General features: G+C 35.4%; 1 protein-coding gene across 14 annotated transcripts in view; it reads left to right on the top strand.

The window, feature by feature from the left end:
- Positions 1-18,267, top strand: part of LOC115443183 (patronin) — an 86,082-nt gene that overhangs the window by 4,390 nt on the left and 63,425 nt on the right. For 4 of the 14 annotated variants that reach the window (XM_037441831.1, XM_037441830.1, XM_037441839.1 and 1 more), the window contains exon 1: positions 542-864. The exons of 1 other annotated variant lie outside the window; for it this stretch is intronic. In XM_037441831.1, the coding sequence (XP_037297728.1) occupies positions 745-864 (120 nt within the window). In that variant the 5' untranslated portion in view covers positions 542-744. Of the gene's footprint in view, positions 1-519; positions 865-18,267 lie in introns of those variants that run through there. 9 more of the 14 variants (XM_037441835.1, XM_037441833.1, XM_037441843.1 and 6 more) reach the window with 7 other exon arrangements.

Raw genomic sequence — 18,267 nt, 5'->3', positions numbered from 1 at the left:
CAGGGTCTTTGGATCATGATTCTTTATAAAATCAATGATATTAGTGTTTAAATATCTATTGCATTGATTGATCGTGATATCGGTTTTGTAAACCCCTTAAAATGTCAGGTATTCTAATTCTTAAACTTTGCACGCAAATATTGTTTTGTAAGCTCGGTTTCACAATCAGTTTTGGCGATGACTAATCCTTACTTGTAATAATGGATCCTATATAAACGGAATTTTAATCGTAGTGTCGTTTAATATCTATGTGTGCGATGCATTCACTCGAAATCACGTAAACGATAACAAAACAAATAAACTGCTATTTTCAGTGCACCTCAAGGAATTTTAAATATACATACTTTGATAACATACTGTACATTAAGATATCATAAGCCGTCAGATATCAGACTAATAATACAAAGAAAAGTATGTTTATTCTATGGAATTATTTTGAATTATGTTAATGAAACTTGTGTGGGGTTAAAAACACTATAACGACATCTTCACACAAACTCATTCATCAGCATAGTAAAAGGACCGAAAAGTCACGACGGAAGTACAAAAAGCAACAACAGTTGTTATCTAAGAATCTAAGGCGGGTGGTAGGGGGCGCCCGCGCAGATCTAAGCTCGGCAGTACGCTCGCGTCGGGCGCCGAACACGCCAGCACGCCGCACGTCGCGCGCCACCCGCGCACAACGCACACGAACGCGCGCGAGTGATGTCACCGCTGGAACCCGCAGTGTTGTGATTGTGTAACATGGTAGCGATGGTTGCCTCCGCGTCGGGGTACGGCACCCTGCGCCGGTTCCTGAGCGCGCCCGAGGGGCAGCACGCCGCCGACGAGCCCGCCGGCTCCACCGCCTCCGTCGCCGTCTCGGTGAGTCGCAACTCGCTGAACAGTGAACAGTTAGATCATGGAGCACCGAGCTCGGGCCACGGCCGATAACGTTATGCGCTTGGAATGTTGATTGTTGTGTTGATGCGTTTATCGTGAACTACGCCGGTAATCGCCTAATGGCTTTACGATAATGCGATAAGTGCGATGGATTCGATAATTGCATTTACCCAAAAACAACAGCACCTGTATGATGCAGTTCCAGGAAGTAGTAAAGTGAACCAGTGGCCTTTTGGTGTTTATCATTTTCCAAGCATAAAATTTAGTTGTATAGGCCGATGGTGAAACCAGTAGGCTCAGATTAATGTCCGTGTGTGTAAAGGTCACCAGTTTGTAATGTGTTTTGTACGAAATTGATTATGAAACTTGATTGATTTTCTAACGCAAAAGTTAGAAAGTTCTATAACCTCGATTGGTATGTGTACGTGCGTATTACGTTTTTAGAACGAGATTGCGCGAAAAAAAATGCACAGCCAATGTTTGAAAGCCGTAAATATTATATGTAACTTGGCTTTATGCGTGTTGATCGTCCGGTCCGTTCGACTGTTGGACACTTTTGGTTTATTTGTTGTCGCGGCGTTAACGAAAACCTTCCGCGAGTCATTTGCCACCGCGGTCCGGGGCGGGCAGCTAAAAAAAGAATCCGGACAAATCCATCAGTCTGCTGTAACCGTCCAGCGAGAGGTCGTCGAACTTACTTTCCTTTTTATTATTCCGGTGTTATACGAATGGAATCGATCAAAATTCCGGCCTTGGCCCGCCGCGGAAGACATGCGGTGGATGATGTCACGCTGGCCGGGACCGCACGGGATGTGGGGCCAAGGTTGGGCCAACAGAGCGTGCAAGTGAAGCACGGCTCGCTGGTCGCCGCAGAACCAGCGCATCACTCATGTCTTGTGGTTATCGACCCAGATCATTCTGATGCTAACTCGCTCTCCAACTGGCCAAATTAACGTGAATCACGTATGAATATTAAATTACGAGTATGTGTAAGCTTTCCATTTATTTAATGGTGTTAATTACTAAATATACACGTGGAGTTAATTAAATAATTGATTACTTGGAAATTTTAACCTCGGGCCCTAGTAAGAGTCTCTATAATAGAGTTGGAAATGGTAAAGCAGAGTCGAGGGCCACGTGGCGACAAGATTTCATAATTTTTCGGGATTTTCGGGTCACCTCTTCCTTATAAGACGTTGAAGGCAACAGAAAAGTTGAAAAACTACTTAGCAGCATGTGGAATGTTTACGGGGAATCAATTTTTGTGGGGGATGTTTACTATTCCAGCCTGTGCAAAGGTATCCGTTTAGATCTTAATGGTAAAACTTTATGCAAAGTAATTATTATTTACAAAGCTAAGCCTGTAGATGTCGCACAAGTACAAATTTACTCCAAGTTACCATTTGTCTTTGGCCTAGCTTAGACTGAGACCTTTGGCCGTGGAATTTGTTGAGATGTATAAAATACGCACGCTATACCCTAAAGTTTGTCCATTTACAGACATTAGAACATTAAAGTGGTACGTGGTTATTCTAAGTTATTACTAGGCCCCGCAAGACCTGTCCATTTACAAAATTAAATTTTCTATAGTACCAATATATTTATGTTCAGACATGAAGATATATATCAAGACTCATTCATATCTTGTATAGATTAAAATTTATTTTTCTCCACAAATATTTTTTATATTTGTTTTATGTTTTATTTTGTAAATAGATAAAAAAAGGACGCGACATTTTTATTTCTTTTATTGGTGGGCAATCGGCATTATGTTTATCTTTACTTTGCTTACCATCAAGTTCTGAAGTTTCTACGCCATTCTCGAATCTAAACACCTACACATTCTCATAATTCCACGGCATTAAATCGTTTTCATTTCACTATGAATCTATTTACCCGCCGTTCTTTATCATATCCACCATCAAGCAAGCGTTCACCCTCATGTTTTATACAATATGTTAATTCTGTAAATCCTTTGAAACGTTCGGTGTACACTGTTACCTCTTGCTTTTAAGCGATATCCCTCATGGTATTAAGGATTTGTAGGAGGCTAAATGAAGCAACGTCAAAGTCTGAAGCTTAAATAAACAGAATGAGTAGTTTTGGGGGCAGGTAGGGCGGTTTTAAGTCGTGTTAGTAACAAGGAAAAGTATCAGATACATATTTTAAAAAACCTTATTATTTATAATGATTCAATTAGGTTCCAATTACATAAACTACTCGATTGTTGACTTGTTTTAAACAGTTTTCGAAGCAAGCAAGATGCATTTTTGCTGGTTGTAGGATATATTTTATTTCCGCCCGGATAGCGACCACTGTACACAAGGTGTTAAAACCCGCCACAGTAGCGCAAGTAAGTGTATCGCGTTCCGGGATCAGCCTGTGTATATCCGGTTCCGACCGGCGTAATTGTATTGACTGCCGAGGGGTAATCATCTCTCGTCAATCGACATTCTGCTGGACCCCACACCACTTACCATCAGATGCATTGGGGTTCCTTTGCCATGCTCCTATTAAAAAAAAAACTGATTTAAGTTAGACGATCACGTTTGCCGAAAACAGTAGCCACCTCACACCAATTGAGAATTTAAGAGAGTTACACGCCACTGTGCTGCATATTTGCCACATTAGACTAATCTTGCCTAATGCCAGTAATATTGGAACTATAGATTCGCTGCGAAACGTCGACGGACATTTTTACCTCGGATAATAACATGCCGCCAATGTAAACGTTGTCTATTCATTGCGATTGTTCGCGATTTGCTTTCCCAGACAATGGTTTTTTGACCCCATAATGTGAATTTTAATGTCAATGAATGATTCACTTTCTACTCGCGATGAATTTATAAGTTGCCTTCTATTAATAACCAGTAAATTATAATTCTTGTTAACGTAACGCGACGCGAAATGGAGATATTTATTAAGTTATAATGATGTCGATGACCTACTAAATATAATAATAAAAGTATTTTAAGTATGCTATCGCGTTGTAAATCTTCATAAGAAGCGAAGTTCTAGTCTAGCATTATTCTTATTAAGTTACCTATAATTATGTTAAAACTGAAATTACCTAAAAACATCTGTTTTTAGGCGCTCGTTAAATAAAGTATATATTGCCCTTATTTTTCATGATCGCAAAAAAAGTAACATAAATTTTATCAATTTGACTCTTTCGTGCAAAAAGAAGCATCCATTTTGTCAATTTGACCCTTTCTTGCTACAAAATAGCATAAATTTTATCACCTTGGCTCTTTCGTGTTTCCTGCTTACTTAAATGTTTTTAGAACGATATAGCCAAACAGATAGAACGTTCTCACCTTTCAACCTTTGAATTTTGCTTAGTTCATTCTGTCTTTTGTTGAACGCTCTACAAAAAATATGCCAGTTGATGACATATTCAAATGCCTCACTAATGTCTCATTGTGTTCATATAAAGATTTGTCATCTGAAACCATCAATCATTCATAGAAGTCGTTAACCTTAGAAATAAATGTTTTCGCATTCATAAACAATTAAGTTTTAAGTAAGTATGTATAAAATAATAATTAGACTAAACAATATATTCGTACGCGTAGTGTAAACTTCGGAATCCGATATTTTCTTAATTTGGCATGTAGAAGGTTTTGGAACAATTTATAGTTCTTAGGTATCTTGATTCTTAAAGCTGCTTTTCCGTTTAATATCACTAGTATTGAACGTCTTTAAATCAGATTACTATCATTTCCCCATGACTGTAATAAAAAAGATATATTAGTAATAGATATTTTAATATCCACTGGATGAAGCTAATAAAAACCTTTCCAATTTAAATATCTCGAATGTAATTTGTATCGAATGATTATAAGCAGTTCTTTCTAGAAAATTGTAAACCGTTTTAGTCACCGCATTGAAATGCGCATCGACATTGGAATTCTTATTAAATGCATGTTACAGAAGCCGTAGGAATCAGAACTCTGTACAGAATCAAGAATAACTTACTACTTACTGTGTGAAAATTTTATTATAAGTCGTGTAAATTGTCCCTATGCTGGACTTGGGTCTTTCTAGGCCATCTACCAAGCTGGTATAACGCGCATTTGTTAAATTGTTATGGCGATAGTCAGATGTAGTTCCCCTAACGAAGTTTCCATCTCCGAGTGATAATTAACACATACGCAATGGTTTGGCTTGCGTGTCCTGAAATCGAATTCTGTTATATCGTTCTGTTCCACTTTCTATGTATCCTTCATGCCAGTATAAATATGAATTCAAAAACATTTGTCTCAAGAAGAGCAATTTTTAAGTGGTAAAAGCATTGTTGCCAAAAGCGTCGTATTTCCTTTTAGTTTTATTTTTAAATACAACTTTGCATTGTTTTTTTTAATACTCCTCGACTTTCATTCTAAGTATTTATGAAGCTACGATATTATAGTAGGCATTGAGCTCTTATTTCTTTAGATCTCCTCATTATATAAAAAAGTATACTTTGGCTTCAGTACGATTGCATAAACCATAACTTCATTGATTTTTTTAGTCATATTCAATACAAAGGTACTTTCATCATATCTATAATTGAATAGGTATTAAGTAGAATCTTAAGTAATAAGTCTTTATGATGAAGGTAATTGAAGACGACTTTTAAGAAATTAATTGTAGACATACGTTCATCATTTAATATCAATCAATCATAATTTTGCGTTATGAACACCTTTATTAAAATGTCTCTTTGAAATATAGTAACGGTGATATTAAGAATGAGAAGCCCTGTATTGATTGTTCCTGATTAAATTAGCAAAGTCCATTTGCGAAATTTTCGCGTGGGATCCATACCGATTTCAGATCTAACTCCCATGGCGATTTATTTGCGTGGGATATGTCATTTAATATTGTACTTCATTGGTTTTGCTTCTATTGTCTGACTCCTCATTTAACGTCGCAATGATTATAATAAGATAGACCAGCAGTGATTCGTTCCCGTCGTTTTTTCTCAGTTTTAAATAGCATCTTTTCCAATGTTTCCTCTCTCAACTTTCTTACACCACACTATAATAATTGTGAATGGCTTTCTTAACCTCGGAGTCGAATTTAATAACTTCATCACGTTAATTTATGATTTCTCATGAATCACGATCTCTAATTACAATAGGTTCTGAAATCGCCACGAGGTTGCGACAGCCCTCTGGTACGTAACATGTGTCGCCGAAGCGCGTTTCCGCCTACAGATCTCGTACAAGGCGGGGGCCTTTTTACGGTTGCCACTGGTATTCGTATGTAGGCATCAGATTTTGCAATAACACCGTCGTAGACTTTAAAGATTTGGCTACACGAATGTGACAGCGCGATGTCTGGAACAGTGGAAATATTGTTGTCTTTTACAGTAAGTTAGAGGAATAAAATACGATAGCTTTTATAAGTTCATTTATTTCGATAAGTTTCATAATGTTACGTTCTATAACTGTGCCTGATTTAATTAGAAATATTTTTACCCAGAATGAGGATATGTTTTTTTTTTTCTGTCTAATCACCATCAAATGCGTTGTTTGCTACCGGAATTTTGGTTTCTATCAGTTCATATAAAACGTCATGCTAGACATACTAACAGCTTACGATCTCACCATCATCTTTACCTTACCCGGTTGTGTGGCCCAACCTTAATTCACCGTACCAGTCTTGATTGCTTGATGCGTTTTTGATTCGTCAGTCCTTGGTTACGTTTTAACTGTGAGATAAAGGGATCTTTGTTTGCTCGTAAACGAATGGCTAAAATAGGTGCACGACTGATGTTAAAGATGCAAGGTTGCGATTTATTTTATGGCCAGGTAAATGTCTCGACTCTTATGCTAAATTGCATGACCATTCAATGATCGCGTCAACTACTTTAGTGAAAGTATTATTACGAGTACACTGAAGTTTATGTTATTAAGTAAAAGTATATTAATAATTTCATTCGAGATAAAAAAACCGTCAACATTAATTAATGTAAACGGGCAGACTACTGCTATTCCCATGTCCTCTCACTTCAACTGTAAAATAATATGCTATATTTCATATTCTGGGTAAACATTTAATTTTCCCTTAAGGGGAATTCATAAACTGCTGGTGGTCTGGCGGTACCGCTAAACAATTAAGCAAGCATCCAGAGTTAATTGCCATTAAGTACGCTCATTCGGCTTAAACACCATTACGCAAGAGAACCACAAATAAATATCACTCACCTCTTTAATGAAACAGTAACTCTCAAACTTGATCAAAGGAGCATTAGATTTTAAAATAAATCATAGCGGATCACAATCGTCGGCGTGCGGTCGACGTTCGTTCATCAAAGATTAGAAACGGTCTTGATGCAAGCACAACTCGCTGTGAAGATCGCTCCCAGATTAGTCCGCTTAAGAATTTCTCAGTAATTACATGCATTGATGGCTGACGGACGGCGCTGTGTGAAAATAATTGGTTCTCAAACGATTTGCATGTTTGTTGCACTTTTTTCCTTCAAGAGTTGTTCTGATGGTATTGTGACAATATGAGTTTTATGTGATTTGTGGATTATTTTTGCAATGATTAGTTTGGTAGTGGTGTACTCTAATGAGACGGCTACAAAACGTGAGACTACGGTTTGGATTCCCTACACAGAGGCATTTGTGTATGTATGATCATGTTTCGGATCAGGATCTTGAAGATCCTACTAATTGTTACCCACGTGACTAGAATTGTATGGGTTATATGGTCGAGCGACCATGGGACCTTAATAGTTTTTGGTTATAAACCGCTAAGAACTTGTTGAACAGGACTAAACTTCACAACATATGGCTCATGTCAAGGATATCCACGAGTCATGAGCGAAAATATATTTCACTTACGACCGCCTGAATGTTATGACAAATTAAGTTAGTGTATATTTAGAGTATTTAGAGATGAAGATGTGAAATATGGATGAGACATAATTATAGTACCAGTTTGGTCTTACTTTGTGAGGAAGTGGTTTCATGTTGCTTGATTTTGAAATAGGCAAGTAATCGCTAGTAATTTGCTAAGGTACTTCGATATCCTTATAACAGTCTATGCATAATTCAGACAAAACACGCCCAGATAAAAAAAAAAACTGCAGCTATTCTAATTTACTAAATGGTATTAATGTCAAAATATAATTATATTCTGAGATTGATAAGAAGTTGCACTTTAGACTAATTCAGCATTCATCTGTCTAATACAGAGTCGTATTCAATATCTTAGAATACGACTCTGTATTAGACAGATAAAGAGTTGTATTTTAAACTCTAATTCAAAAGAAATACGTAGCATTCTGAGTTATTTGTGATGTCTGTTATTTTATGGCACAATATTACGTTGACCTTGCAAATATTACGCATAGTATCAAATCGCCATAGCTAATCTAATGCCTGATAGAAATTACTGTACAAAATGGACCATAGCTATCCAAGTATGAAATTGTCAGTACAATCTCCAACCTACAAAAAGTTAATTGAAGTTAATTTTTGACTTTTGGTAAATTGTTATTCATATTTATGAAAGTTACAGATTGTGGAATGTTTTACATCTTAAAGTCTAAGAAGCTTTTAGCATCATAAGTAATCTATACTTATAATAAATCTGTAGAGAGGTCAATTCTGTACATGAAATATATTTCCAAAATAACTATCAGGGGGTGATTAGGGATCGATACTGATGCCAAAAATGCAATTAGTAAAATTTTTGTATGTCTGTCTGTATAACCGTTATAGAAACAAAAACTACTCGACGGATTTTAACGAAACTTGGTACAATTATTTGTCATACTCCTGTGCTGGTTATAGTATACTTTTCATCACGCTACAATTAATAGGAGCAGAGCAGTGAAGGGAAATGTTGGGAAAACGGGAGAAGTTACTCCATTTTTTAAGCTTCCGTCGCGTGTGCAACCTTAATTGTTAAAGCTACACAGAAATCATGTATGACGGAAATGTTCTCCTTAAAATTATGTAAAAAATATCCCACGACAGCATATGTCTATCTTTTATGCTTGACTCACAATAACACGTGTAACTCCCGATAGCTTAGCAGTTCGAAGCTTTCTTATTATATTTGTCTACTCTTACGTTAATAACACTCTCAGTCATCCCTAATTAAAAAAGTTAACATTATTAAATATTCCATAAAAAATAATCATAGAAATCGGTATAGAAACACCAAAGTTATACATGATATGCTAATAATAAGCCATCACGCGTGAATACTGAATCCCATCATCAGACCCTGACCGGACAATCGGACCACCTGCATACCACCATACATTAAAAAAACATCCCGACAAATTGAGCACCTCCTCCATTTTTGAAGTCCGAAATCCACGCGGGCGAGGCTGCGAGCGGAAGCTAGTTTTATAATAAAAAGTTATAGTTCAATTATGTTATTCCCGTTTTTGTTTGTATAATCTTAAGGTTTATTATTCAATATACTATAATATTGTGTAGTCATGAACAGAAATAAAAAATGTCTAAAACATATTATGTTGTGAAGTTAATTTATCTTTAGCTGTATTGATTGCTACAAGTTTGAAACTACGCACAACATATTAAACCGTACCAATCGAGACTCAAATCGAATAATGTTAAAACACATTTTCATTTGCAACACGTACTGAGATGATAATTTAAGTTACTTAATTCCGAATGCGGTTACATAAAATCGACTTGAGTATTAATAACGCAGATTGTGTGTGGAGAAAGCTATATAAACGTTGGCGCGGCCGCTTTCATGTGGCCGAGCTTTGTTGCGCACATGTGTTAAAACATCGTAGTCGCGAATCATCATACGACGCAAATCGTATTGTAAGATCGTATTGAATTTAGAATTATGTCCAATGTTCACTACGACGGTTATAAGTGGGAATCGTGTTGCGCTACCGTTTTTAGAATTGATGTAATTGTTTGATGTGTGTATTTTCGCGATGTAGACGCTTGTCCGATGTTGAGAGATAATTTATCTATGTAAATGTGTTATAGATTGGACGATTTCGTATAGATTTATAGAGACTGCGACCTATTTCCCGCGGGAGATTGTAATGAATGATGTTTGGATATGTATCTGTTTATGGGTACTTAGTTGAATACGGTTACAATCGTTGCTTAGTGTGTGGTACGGATATAATTGGCCCTTACTGTAAATAATTGCTAAAAATAGAAGAACAAAGCATCAATACTTCCTATTTTTTACAGTTTCCGATAACTATTTGATATTATTTGCTCAATGCGTTACAATGGACACTGTGAATGGTTTTTTTCAATTTCAATTCTGAGGACGTATTTTTTTGTTTTATATTTGTTACAGTCGAGTAAATAATAATTGAAATCGTTTGTTGAATATTTACTTTAATCCGCTGTGGGGAGATCGTAGATCTTGTTTATTGTTTAGTTAGTTATTAACTAGGCAATTTGTTAGAGCGTTTGACAATTTCTGTGGACCTTTCGTTTCTTATTTTATTGCCACTTTAAAAGCAATTACATAAATGTCTGAAATAGTAATGAGTGAAAGGAAACTATGAAATTGTCAACCATGTTTTAACGTCGGAATTAGTCTAATTAAATAATTGTATGCCTCAAATTAATTGAGTGTGGAGGAATGTTAAGCTCAGGGAAGCCGGTGTTACGTAATGTTTGATAACGATTATTTTTATCTACGTGGAAATTTTATTAAATGTGAAAGAGAACACGACGATTAAATGTCCCATTGTCGTTGTGAATATTCAAAATTTTATAACGTTGTGATTTTTTAATGAAAGGGTTACTTATACGATTCAGTATGATACGATTTTAGACTAACATAGGTTTAGTATGTTGGAATTTTTCTATTTTCAAAATTAATGTTATTTAAAACATTACGAGGTTCAACCAATTTGCCTCGTTCATCCAAAATCGGGTTAGTTGCAGTGCTCAACGGTTCAGTAATTATACAAATAATGTTAAAAATTAGTGATTTATTTGTTAGAAATCGAAAAGGTCTAGTATTACTTTGCCAGTTTCTTTATATTGTGTACGTATTAAGTAACGTAAGCTCTATCGTGTTTTGTTTTATTACTTTATGTATTGTTGAAATGTTGTTACATTTACGAATCTTAATTATATTTATTTGTTGATAAATTCACCAGGTGCGAAGGGTCCGTATAATCCGATTCCTATCGGCTTCCCTTTTTGTAGAATCTAATTATAATTAGAATGTTTTGTAAAACGAATTCCTGCATATTAGCACCTATATGTTGTGTCGGGTTACCTTTCGGAAAATTTCTGCTTTCGTCACTGAAATTTACTTACATTTACAGTTAAAACATGTTAAAGGTACATAAGTAGTGAGGTATGTACTATATACTAAGTATGTTCCCAAACGCTGCATCATTTGCATTCCTTTTATACGATACCTGCGTTAGGTAATGTTCAACTATAGTGTTTTAACAAACTTTGTCTACTCATTGTTCGAGTACTCCCTTAGGGGCTTAGACGGAAAGAGTTTGGGCTACGTGAGAACAGCAATACACTGTTGGTGCAGTTGACTAAAAAGTTTATGATGGTGTACAATGTACAGGATACGTCAGATCAGAAACGTGCTAATTACGATATTTTCCAAGTTCATAAAGTTCTTTCACCAATTCGGTGGTTAACCTTTACAGGGTCCTGCATATTTTTTATTTATGTTGCGAAAATCCGATACTAAATTTCGTCTTGGTAAAAGTTTAAAAATATCATAATTCCCCCATTATTTATCTTTCGGAATTATTGGATTTTTTTCACTGAATAATATTTAGAATAATATTATATATAATTCAATTTATACATCATATAACATAGAACCTTGTAATAGTGATCCAACGAATTAATTATGAGTTTCCGTACATCATTCCTGTTTTATATAAAATAACGTACAAGCATCAAAATACCCTAAATATTCTGGCAGATAACAATGCTGAATGTGAAGCAGTGTATAGGGTCCATATAACCCGATTTTTGTCGGCTTCCCTTTCGTAATTTATGTGTAATTATATCATGAAAAAGAACGATTTGTAGGCCGCATGTATAAATATCACTACCTACATGTTGTGTTGGGTTCTCTTCCCGAAAATTTCTCTCTTCGCCACTGATTTAAAGGATAAATTGGGGGTGTGGTCACTGCTGACCAGCGAGCATAGCTTACATGATGACCGCTGCTAAGTAACAACGATAGCAAATTTGAGCTCTCGTGAAAATATTACTTTCTATTTGTTTCGTTATACCACTTTCGCCGTGTCGAAAAATGAGATTACTGAAAAAAACGCAAAACATTTGAATAGTGTTGAAGAATATGTGCCGCGAACATGGACTGAATTATTTTTGTTTTAAACAAGTATATTGTTTATAAAAATGGGCTTTATTCCTTTTGACGCATGAGTCACGAACACAATATTAGATTCAATATAAAGCCGGCAGGAATTAGATTATATTGATCCTCTGTGCCTGGTGAATTTATCAACAAACAAGTAAATATAATTGATTCGTTAGTGTTATATTTCAACAATATGTGGTTTATAAATTTAAAATATTTTTTGTTACTCGTTTAATTACTTGCTTATACATATCTATAGATGTTTAAACGAATTTAAATTATTTTTCATAACTTCAAATAATCGTAGCCAGTTAATGTTTGCCCAATAGTTTTCATATTTCATTAAATTTAAATACAGATATGGAATAACCCTAATTAACAGAGTATTTAAGGTTTATATTGTACAAACCCAAGATGATCCATTATTGATGAAAATTTTGTTTAATATCTGTAGTGTCATCAAATTAGGAATACGAAAGAAAAAGTATAACATAGGCGTAAATGTTTTCATAGCGAAACTATTAGTTTGCGGTCTGTTAATTTATTCAAATGGTTAAAGTCTAAACAAAGCCGCTGTTAGGGTAGTTGCTAGCGTGAAATTTTTATTTCTCCTTTGGAATATTGTTGTATAATGTATTTATATGCCTCAGGGGCGTAATTTTCGTTATATTTTTTTGCAAAAAAAATGCTTCGTTGTTAATGTAATAAAGTACGTTCTAAAAATGGTTAAACCAACACCGGCTTGCGTTAGTATTTTGCGCAGTTTGGTTTATTCTTTAGTAAAGTTTTATAAAAGCTTATTGTGACTACTGTATGTAAAACTATTCTCCTTTCTACGCACAGTTGTATTATAACGGACTTAGAAGTTATGTCTCTCGGTTTTCTATTGTAAGAATGGACCCTATTCATACGTTGACACATACTTTAACCGCATTTCCGTTAATTTATTTCCATGAAAAGTGAAAACGCTTGTGTACTGGTAACAAAGAATTTCACTTTTTGATTTTGAGCACCTTAAAAAAAAATTCTTTAAATTTTTATCTGTTGACGGTCCGCTCTCCGCAGAATGAGCTCACAGTGTCTTGAATTTTAAAAAGTTGTATATTTGAAAAATGTAGGTAGATATTGTAACTTTGACTTTACGGATGAACAACACCTCAGTCCCCCCCGTGACCATGAAGGCTGCAAAGTCTTCGAAACGTCGGGAGAAAATAATAATATAAAAAACCGCGATAAAATCCGTTTAAATAGTTTTTAGTTTTTATTTCATTGTGTACTATGCCCAAAACGTAAGTATTGAACAAAATACATATATTCGTGCACTGAAATATTCAACATTGTTATTGCGATGTTGAACGAGAAAATTCGCCACACAATTCATTCGCACACGTCTCAAACAATAAAGTGTCGTAAAAACCATAAAATTCGATCACTACGTTACAGTAACAAAATGTGTTTGTCATGTTGGGTCCAATATTGGCCAATAGTGTCAATTCTGAAAGTGAAAATTGCAAACGTGAACCTGTTACACGACGTGCGATTGTGTTCATTCAAACTATTTGTTTTGGAAGTCGTTGACCTCATGATTGTTATCAAAACCTTTATCTGCATTAGCTACGGTTAGGATATATCACTGTATATCGTTTTATTATGAAATTTTGTTACTTGAATCCGTCTAGTACTTGTCGAGTGACTTAATTGATTTGGTTTGATATCCGTTATAGAATTCCTTAAACAAAGTTATGTGTCTTTTAAAGTTACTAATGGTATCGGATTCAGTCATTTTCAGCTTTCGAAGTTTTCTTACGGTTTTTTTTATCACCTTCCATAGACATTGCGCTAGCGCAGCGGCTAATAGATCCATTTATAATTAATACAAGTGGAGCGGCTTCTTAGCAATGTAACAAGTTCAAGTCATCACTCATTACTATTTCTTAGTCTGGTCGTAATTAGTTACAACTTAAAAGCAAATAATTTCTTACACAGCATGGATAGTTGTGTTGATTACTTAAATCTCGACAAATGATCTAGTCTCATCTCTAACGGCACTCTCAGACCGGCGTCAATGATCGTGACTCATGCATTGTGCAAACTTCAAATGAAATTGAATTAAAAGTGTTATTTTTTGTGTTTCTGTCTAAAGAACTTTCTCCTTTATTTTTGTCAGCCGCGATGTTCGCAATCTGTTCGCCTACTGTTTTGATAAGTTATCGTGAGATAATCTTTTTTTTGTTATGTTTTGCGCGTTTGGCTTTTGTAATTATTGATTTAATATATTGTATTAACATCAGAGATAACATATTATATTAGGCAGCGTGTTGAAGCTAAAGCTTGAACTCCACGCTCGACGATCGGATATTTAGTACAGAGCAGAATTAATTTACTACCTTAATAATCACCGTATAAAGATTACATTACAATGATTTATAACTATTATCTACGTGAAACTTAATGCATAGGTATTCTCCACGCGGGCTTAGGTTTCTGTACATAGATTAAAGATAAAATATAAGGTACGGTGTCTAGTAAGCTCGGCATAATCACAAGTAGAAATCTAGAACGTTAATGCGTCTATTAAATCGTGGACTTGTTAGGTTAATGTTGTTTTTATATGATTCTAGTAATAGGTATTTCATTAATCAAAAGTTTTGATTAAATATATGAAAGATGGGATTTATTTATAGTTGATTAATATTTTAATAATCGTTCGATATTTATCAGTTTAGACTGCAATATTTTTATCATTGTGGTATTTTGTAATGTAACTGTTGTATGCTATACATGATTATTTCGATAAAAGGCTACAGTTAGTCAGTTACCTGCGATCCAATTTACCTAAAAGTTATGATTCCGGCGATTAGTGCTTGTGAAGAGAAGGCCGTTACGCTGATTCGATTCTCTTAGGAGGGAAATGGTGGCTTCGTCTGCGTAATTTTAATTTGTTCCCAGGATGTAAATGTAGTCTGTTGCACTCAAGTATTGATTTTTTATACTACGTGTTGTTTACGGCTTCCCCGGCGTAAGACCTTTTCCATCTATTAAAAAAATCTCATTATTTTTTAATTATTTACCATGAGAAAAAATTACTGGGTAAAAAGGTATAAAAAGTATAGTAGCCTATGTGATAATTTAGGACAAGGTCTACCCGTGTGCCATCCAAATCCATGTTTCTAACAAACATACAAAAATCCAAGCATTTTCACAAACTTCAATTACAATATTAGTATTAGATTATTATTATATTCTATGAACAATAAAAGGCAACATAAAAATTGTGCTACTAACTCAATTTCGCTTAATACGTAACGTCACTAGTCAGCCTCAGCTCGCTCAAGTATCAAGATCAAGGTTCACGTCCGGCGTCATCTGCGTTCTTTGTAATGCATTTATAATAGCGCAAGTCTCTGGTTCACCAATCAGCGGCTCTAGTCGACTGCGACTTATCAACTTACGTGCCGGCAAGCCTATCGCAATGATGCTCATTTCGGTACGCGAGGAATGATTTAAAAAAGTACTGTATTTATGCTGGGGAATGAGATTGCTCGGTTTTTTGTAAGGGTATGTGACTCTTCTGCGTCTGTAAAGACAAGTTAAAATATAGTGCCGAAGAATTCTCATTCTCATTTTGAATTTCGAACGTTTTAATGAATAAAAACGATAAAATTTTGAACACATGAAATATTATGTAATGTTGGTGTACATATCTGCCACGTTTTCTTGTTGATGTATTAATATTTTGTAGAATTTCTTATTAAATGTTTTTGCACTAAACCTATATTAACATCAACTATATAGTTAAATATAGTAGCAAGTACAATAATTGCAATATAAATATTGAGCAAGTAGTGTTAGACATTAAAGTAAGAAAGTGTTTTACTTTGAATTTCTCACACTTTCAAACACAGCCGATGTGCGATCGACTAACGGGGCCACTTGCAGCCGCTAGAATGGCAGATGCATTTTGAAATTCTTTATAATGCTGTCATTGAGTTGTGATTATTATTGAAATTGGATAGCGGAAAATCAAATAACTAATATTTTTGGATCAAATCATGGCGTATGTTTCATATCGCCATTACTCACTAACACACATAACGCAAAAGGGAGACTGGTCCGTTAGTACATTAACGTAATTAAAGATATCGAAAAATTTAAGAAATTGGCAGAGCCGCTAGCTGCTTCAAGTGTATTTTCTGAGAGAAAGGAGGACGACACTGGTGAACCTCAACTATTTATGATGTAGACGAAACATTAGCTGGCTTACACTAATTAGTATTTAGACTTAAATATTATTCCAATTTAAAAAAAACATTGATTAAAATAAGATAAATCTGTTCGTAATTTCCCCTCATCTTTCGTAATATTACTCGCAAATATCTTAGTCCTAATATGTACGCATAATCAAATTAGATCCGCCCCTCTCGTGAAACTTTCTCCTCGCGATTGTTAATTAACCATTCCGAAATGCAAATGGCAATGTGCAGTGGTACACAGGCTGTATCGCGTCGGGCCGAGGACGTCCGCAGCTGGATATGGGCTTCCGCAGTTGATTTCCGCGGCTTGCGCTGTTGTGTTATACCGCATGCGACGAGAAATGTTCATGGTTTGTTTAATTGGAATTACTGGTTTATAGAGCTGTGATGTATTTTGAACTTAATACGTTGTAAATAGAGGCTGCTTTTGTTTAATCCTGTATTAAATGTCCTACTACTGGTCAGGTTGGGTATCTTGTTGAGAGAGCTCTTAACGCTGCTTATTTACAACTACGACACCTTCTAATGTGTTGGTACATTCATAACGATTAAAGCGAGTGAAGCCGCAATTGAATCCAGCAGAATATAAATATCTCTGCCCTTAAGCCCCATTAAAGTTCATCAAAGAAAGTCCAAGTACACGCCAATAATGCGACGTAAGTAGCGAAAGCTGTTTCGCATTACGTACAAAACACGTCCATCTCTGCGAGATTGGAATCGCACAGATAACCCGAGCGGGATGAGCGCTTCTTGCGCAATTCCCTCGTCGCTCCCGTGTTGTATGGCAGGCGGTCTTTGATAGCGTCTTAAATGTAGCGTTGTGGTTCCCATCTGTATGGTACTGCAGGAATATGATCTAGTTTTGAATGTTTTGGATAGTTCATTTATACTTAGTAATATCTGGATGTTTTCTGAGTTCTATGAGATTTTCGGATTTATTCGTGTTTGAAAGGTAGATCTTTTAAACACGATTAAGCCTCGGTGAAGCTTGTAAATGTTATGTTTTTAATTTGTCAGGATTAGACCGTTTACTCTGTATATTGAAATCTTTTTTAGTCAACTATAGTATTTACTGGACCTATTTTTAATTTGTGTCTTAAGAAAACCTACTTTAATTATATTTTAATGCCCATGTCCAGAATTAATTTAAGAAATAGTGAGCCTATACGGTATAAATCTAGTACCGTGCGTGCCGACCTAAGACCTCGGTGGGAAATCTGCGAGACGGCCAGGGCATGAATAACTAAAGAACAACGCGGCGCGGCGCGTCGGCTGTTTCGACGTTAATTTACTGCTCCACTATCACAAAACAGGACCCTCGAGGAATATGAAGCGATTAGCAGATGCCTTAAGGTCTTATCATGAAGTAAAGTAATAGGATAGTGATAACAGCACAGCTAACCATCTAGTTTGTGCTAATGATTTGCTGAAATAAAATACACTTGTAAGATAGGAGTATTGTTTTGCAAGATTTGTGTTCACTAGAGTTTAAAATTAAAATAACGTGACTTGTGCAACAGTTTTTAAGCCTATAAGTGAAGTTGTGGAAGCTAGTTGGAATAGACTTGGGTCTTTGGAACTAGGTGAACTAGTTCCAAAACTCTAAATCGTGTTTAGGCAAGTTTATTTTTGGAAGTTACTCGAGTTTGTCGCAGCACGCGAGATGATTATGCTTATAGAATAGCTAATTTACAAAAAAATATTGATAAGTTTTACAGCATAAGGAAAAAAGTGATAGATAGGACAATAAGTAGTGCAGGACTTCACCTGTTAGCCATGTGCCGTTTATTTATGTTTCTAAGTTATA

The sequence above is a fragment of the Manduca sexta genome, chromosome 23 (genome assembly GCF_014839805.1).
Source record: "Manduca sexta isolate Smith_Timp_Sample1 chromosome 23, JHU_Msex_v1.0, whole genome shotgun sequence".
Taxonomy (NCBI): domain Eukaryota; kingdom Metazoa; phylum Arthropoda; class Insecta; order Lepidoptera; family Sphingidae; genus Manduca; species Manduca sexta.
This window is presented reverse-complemented; position numbering and strand designations above follow the sequence as displayed.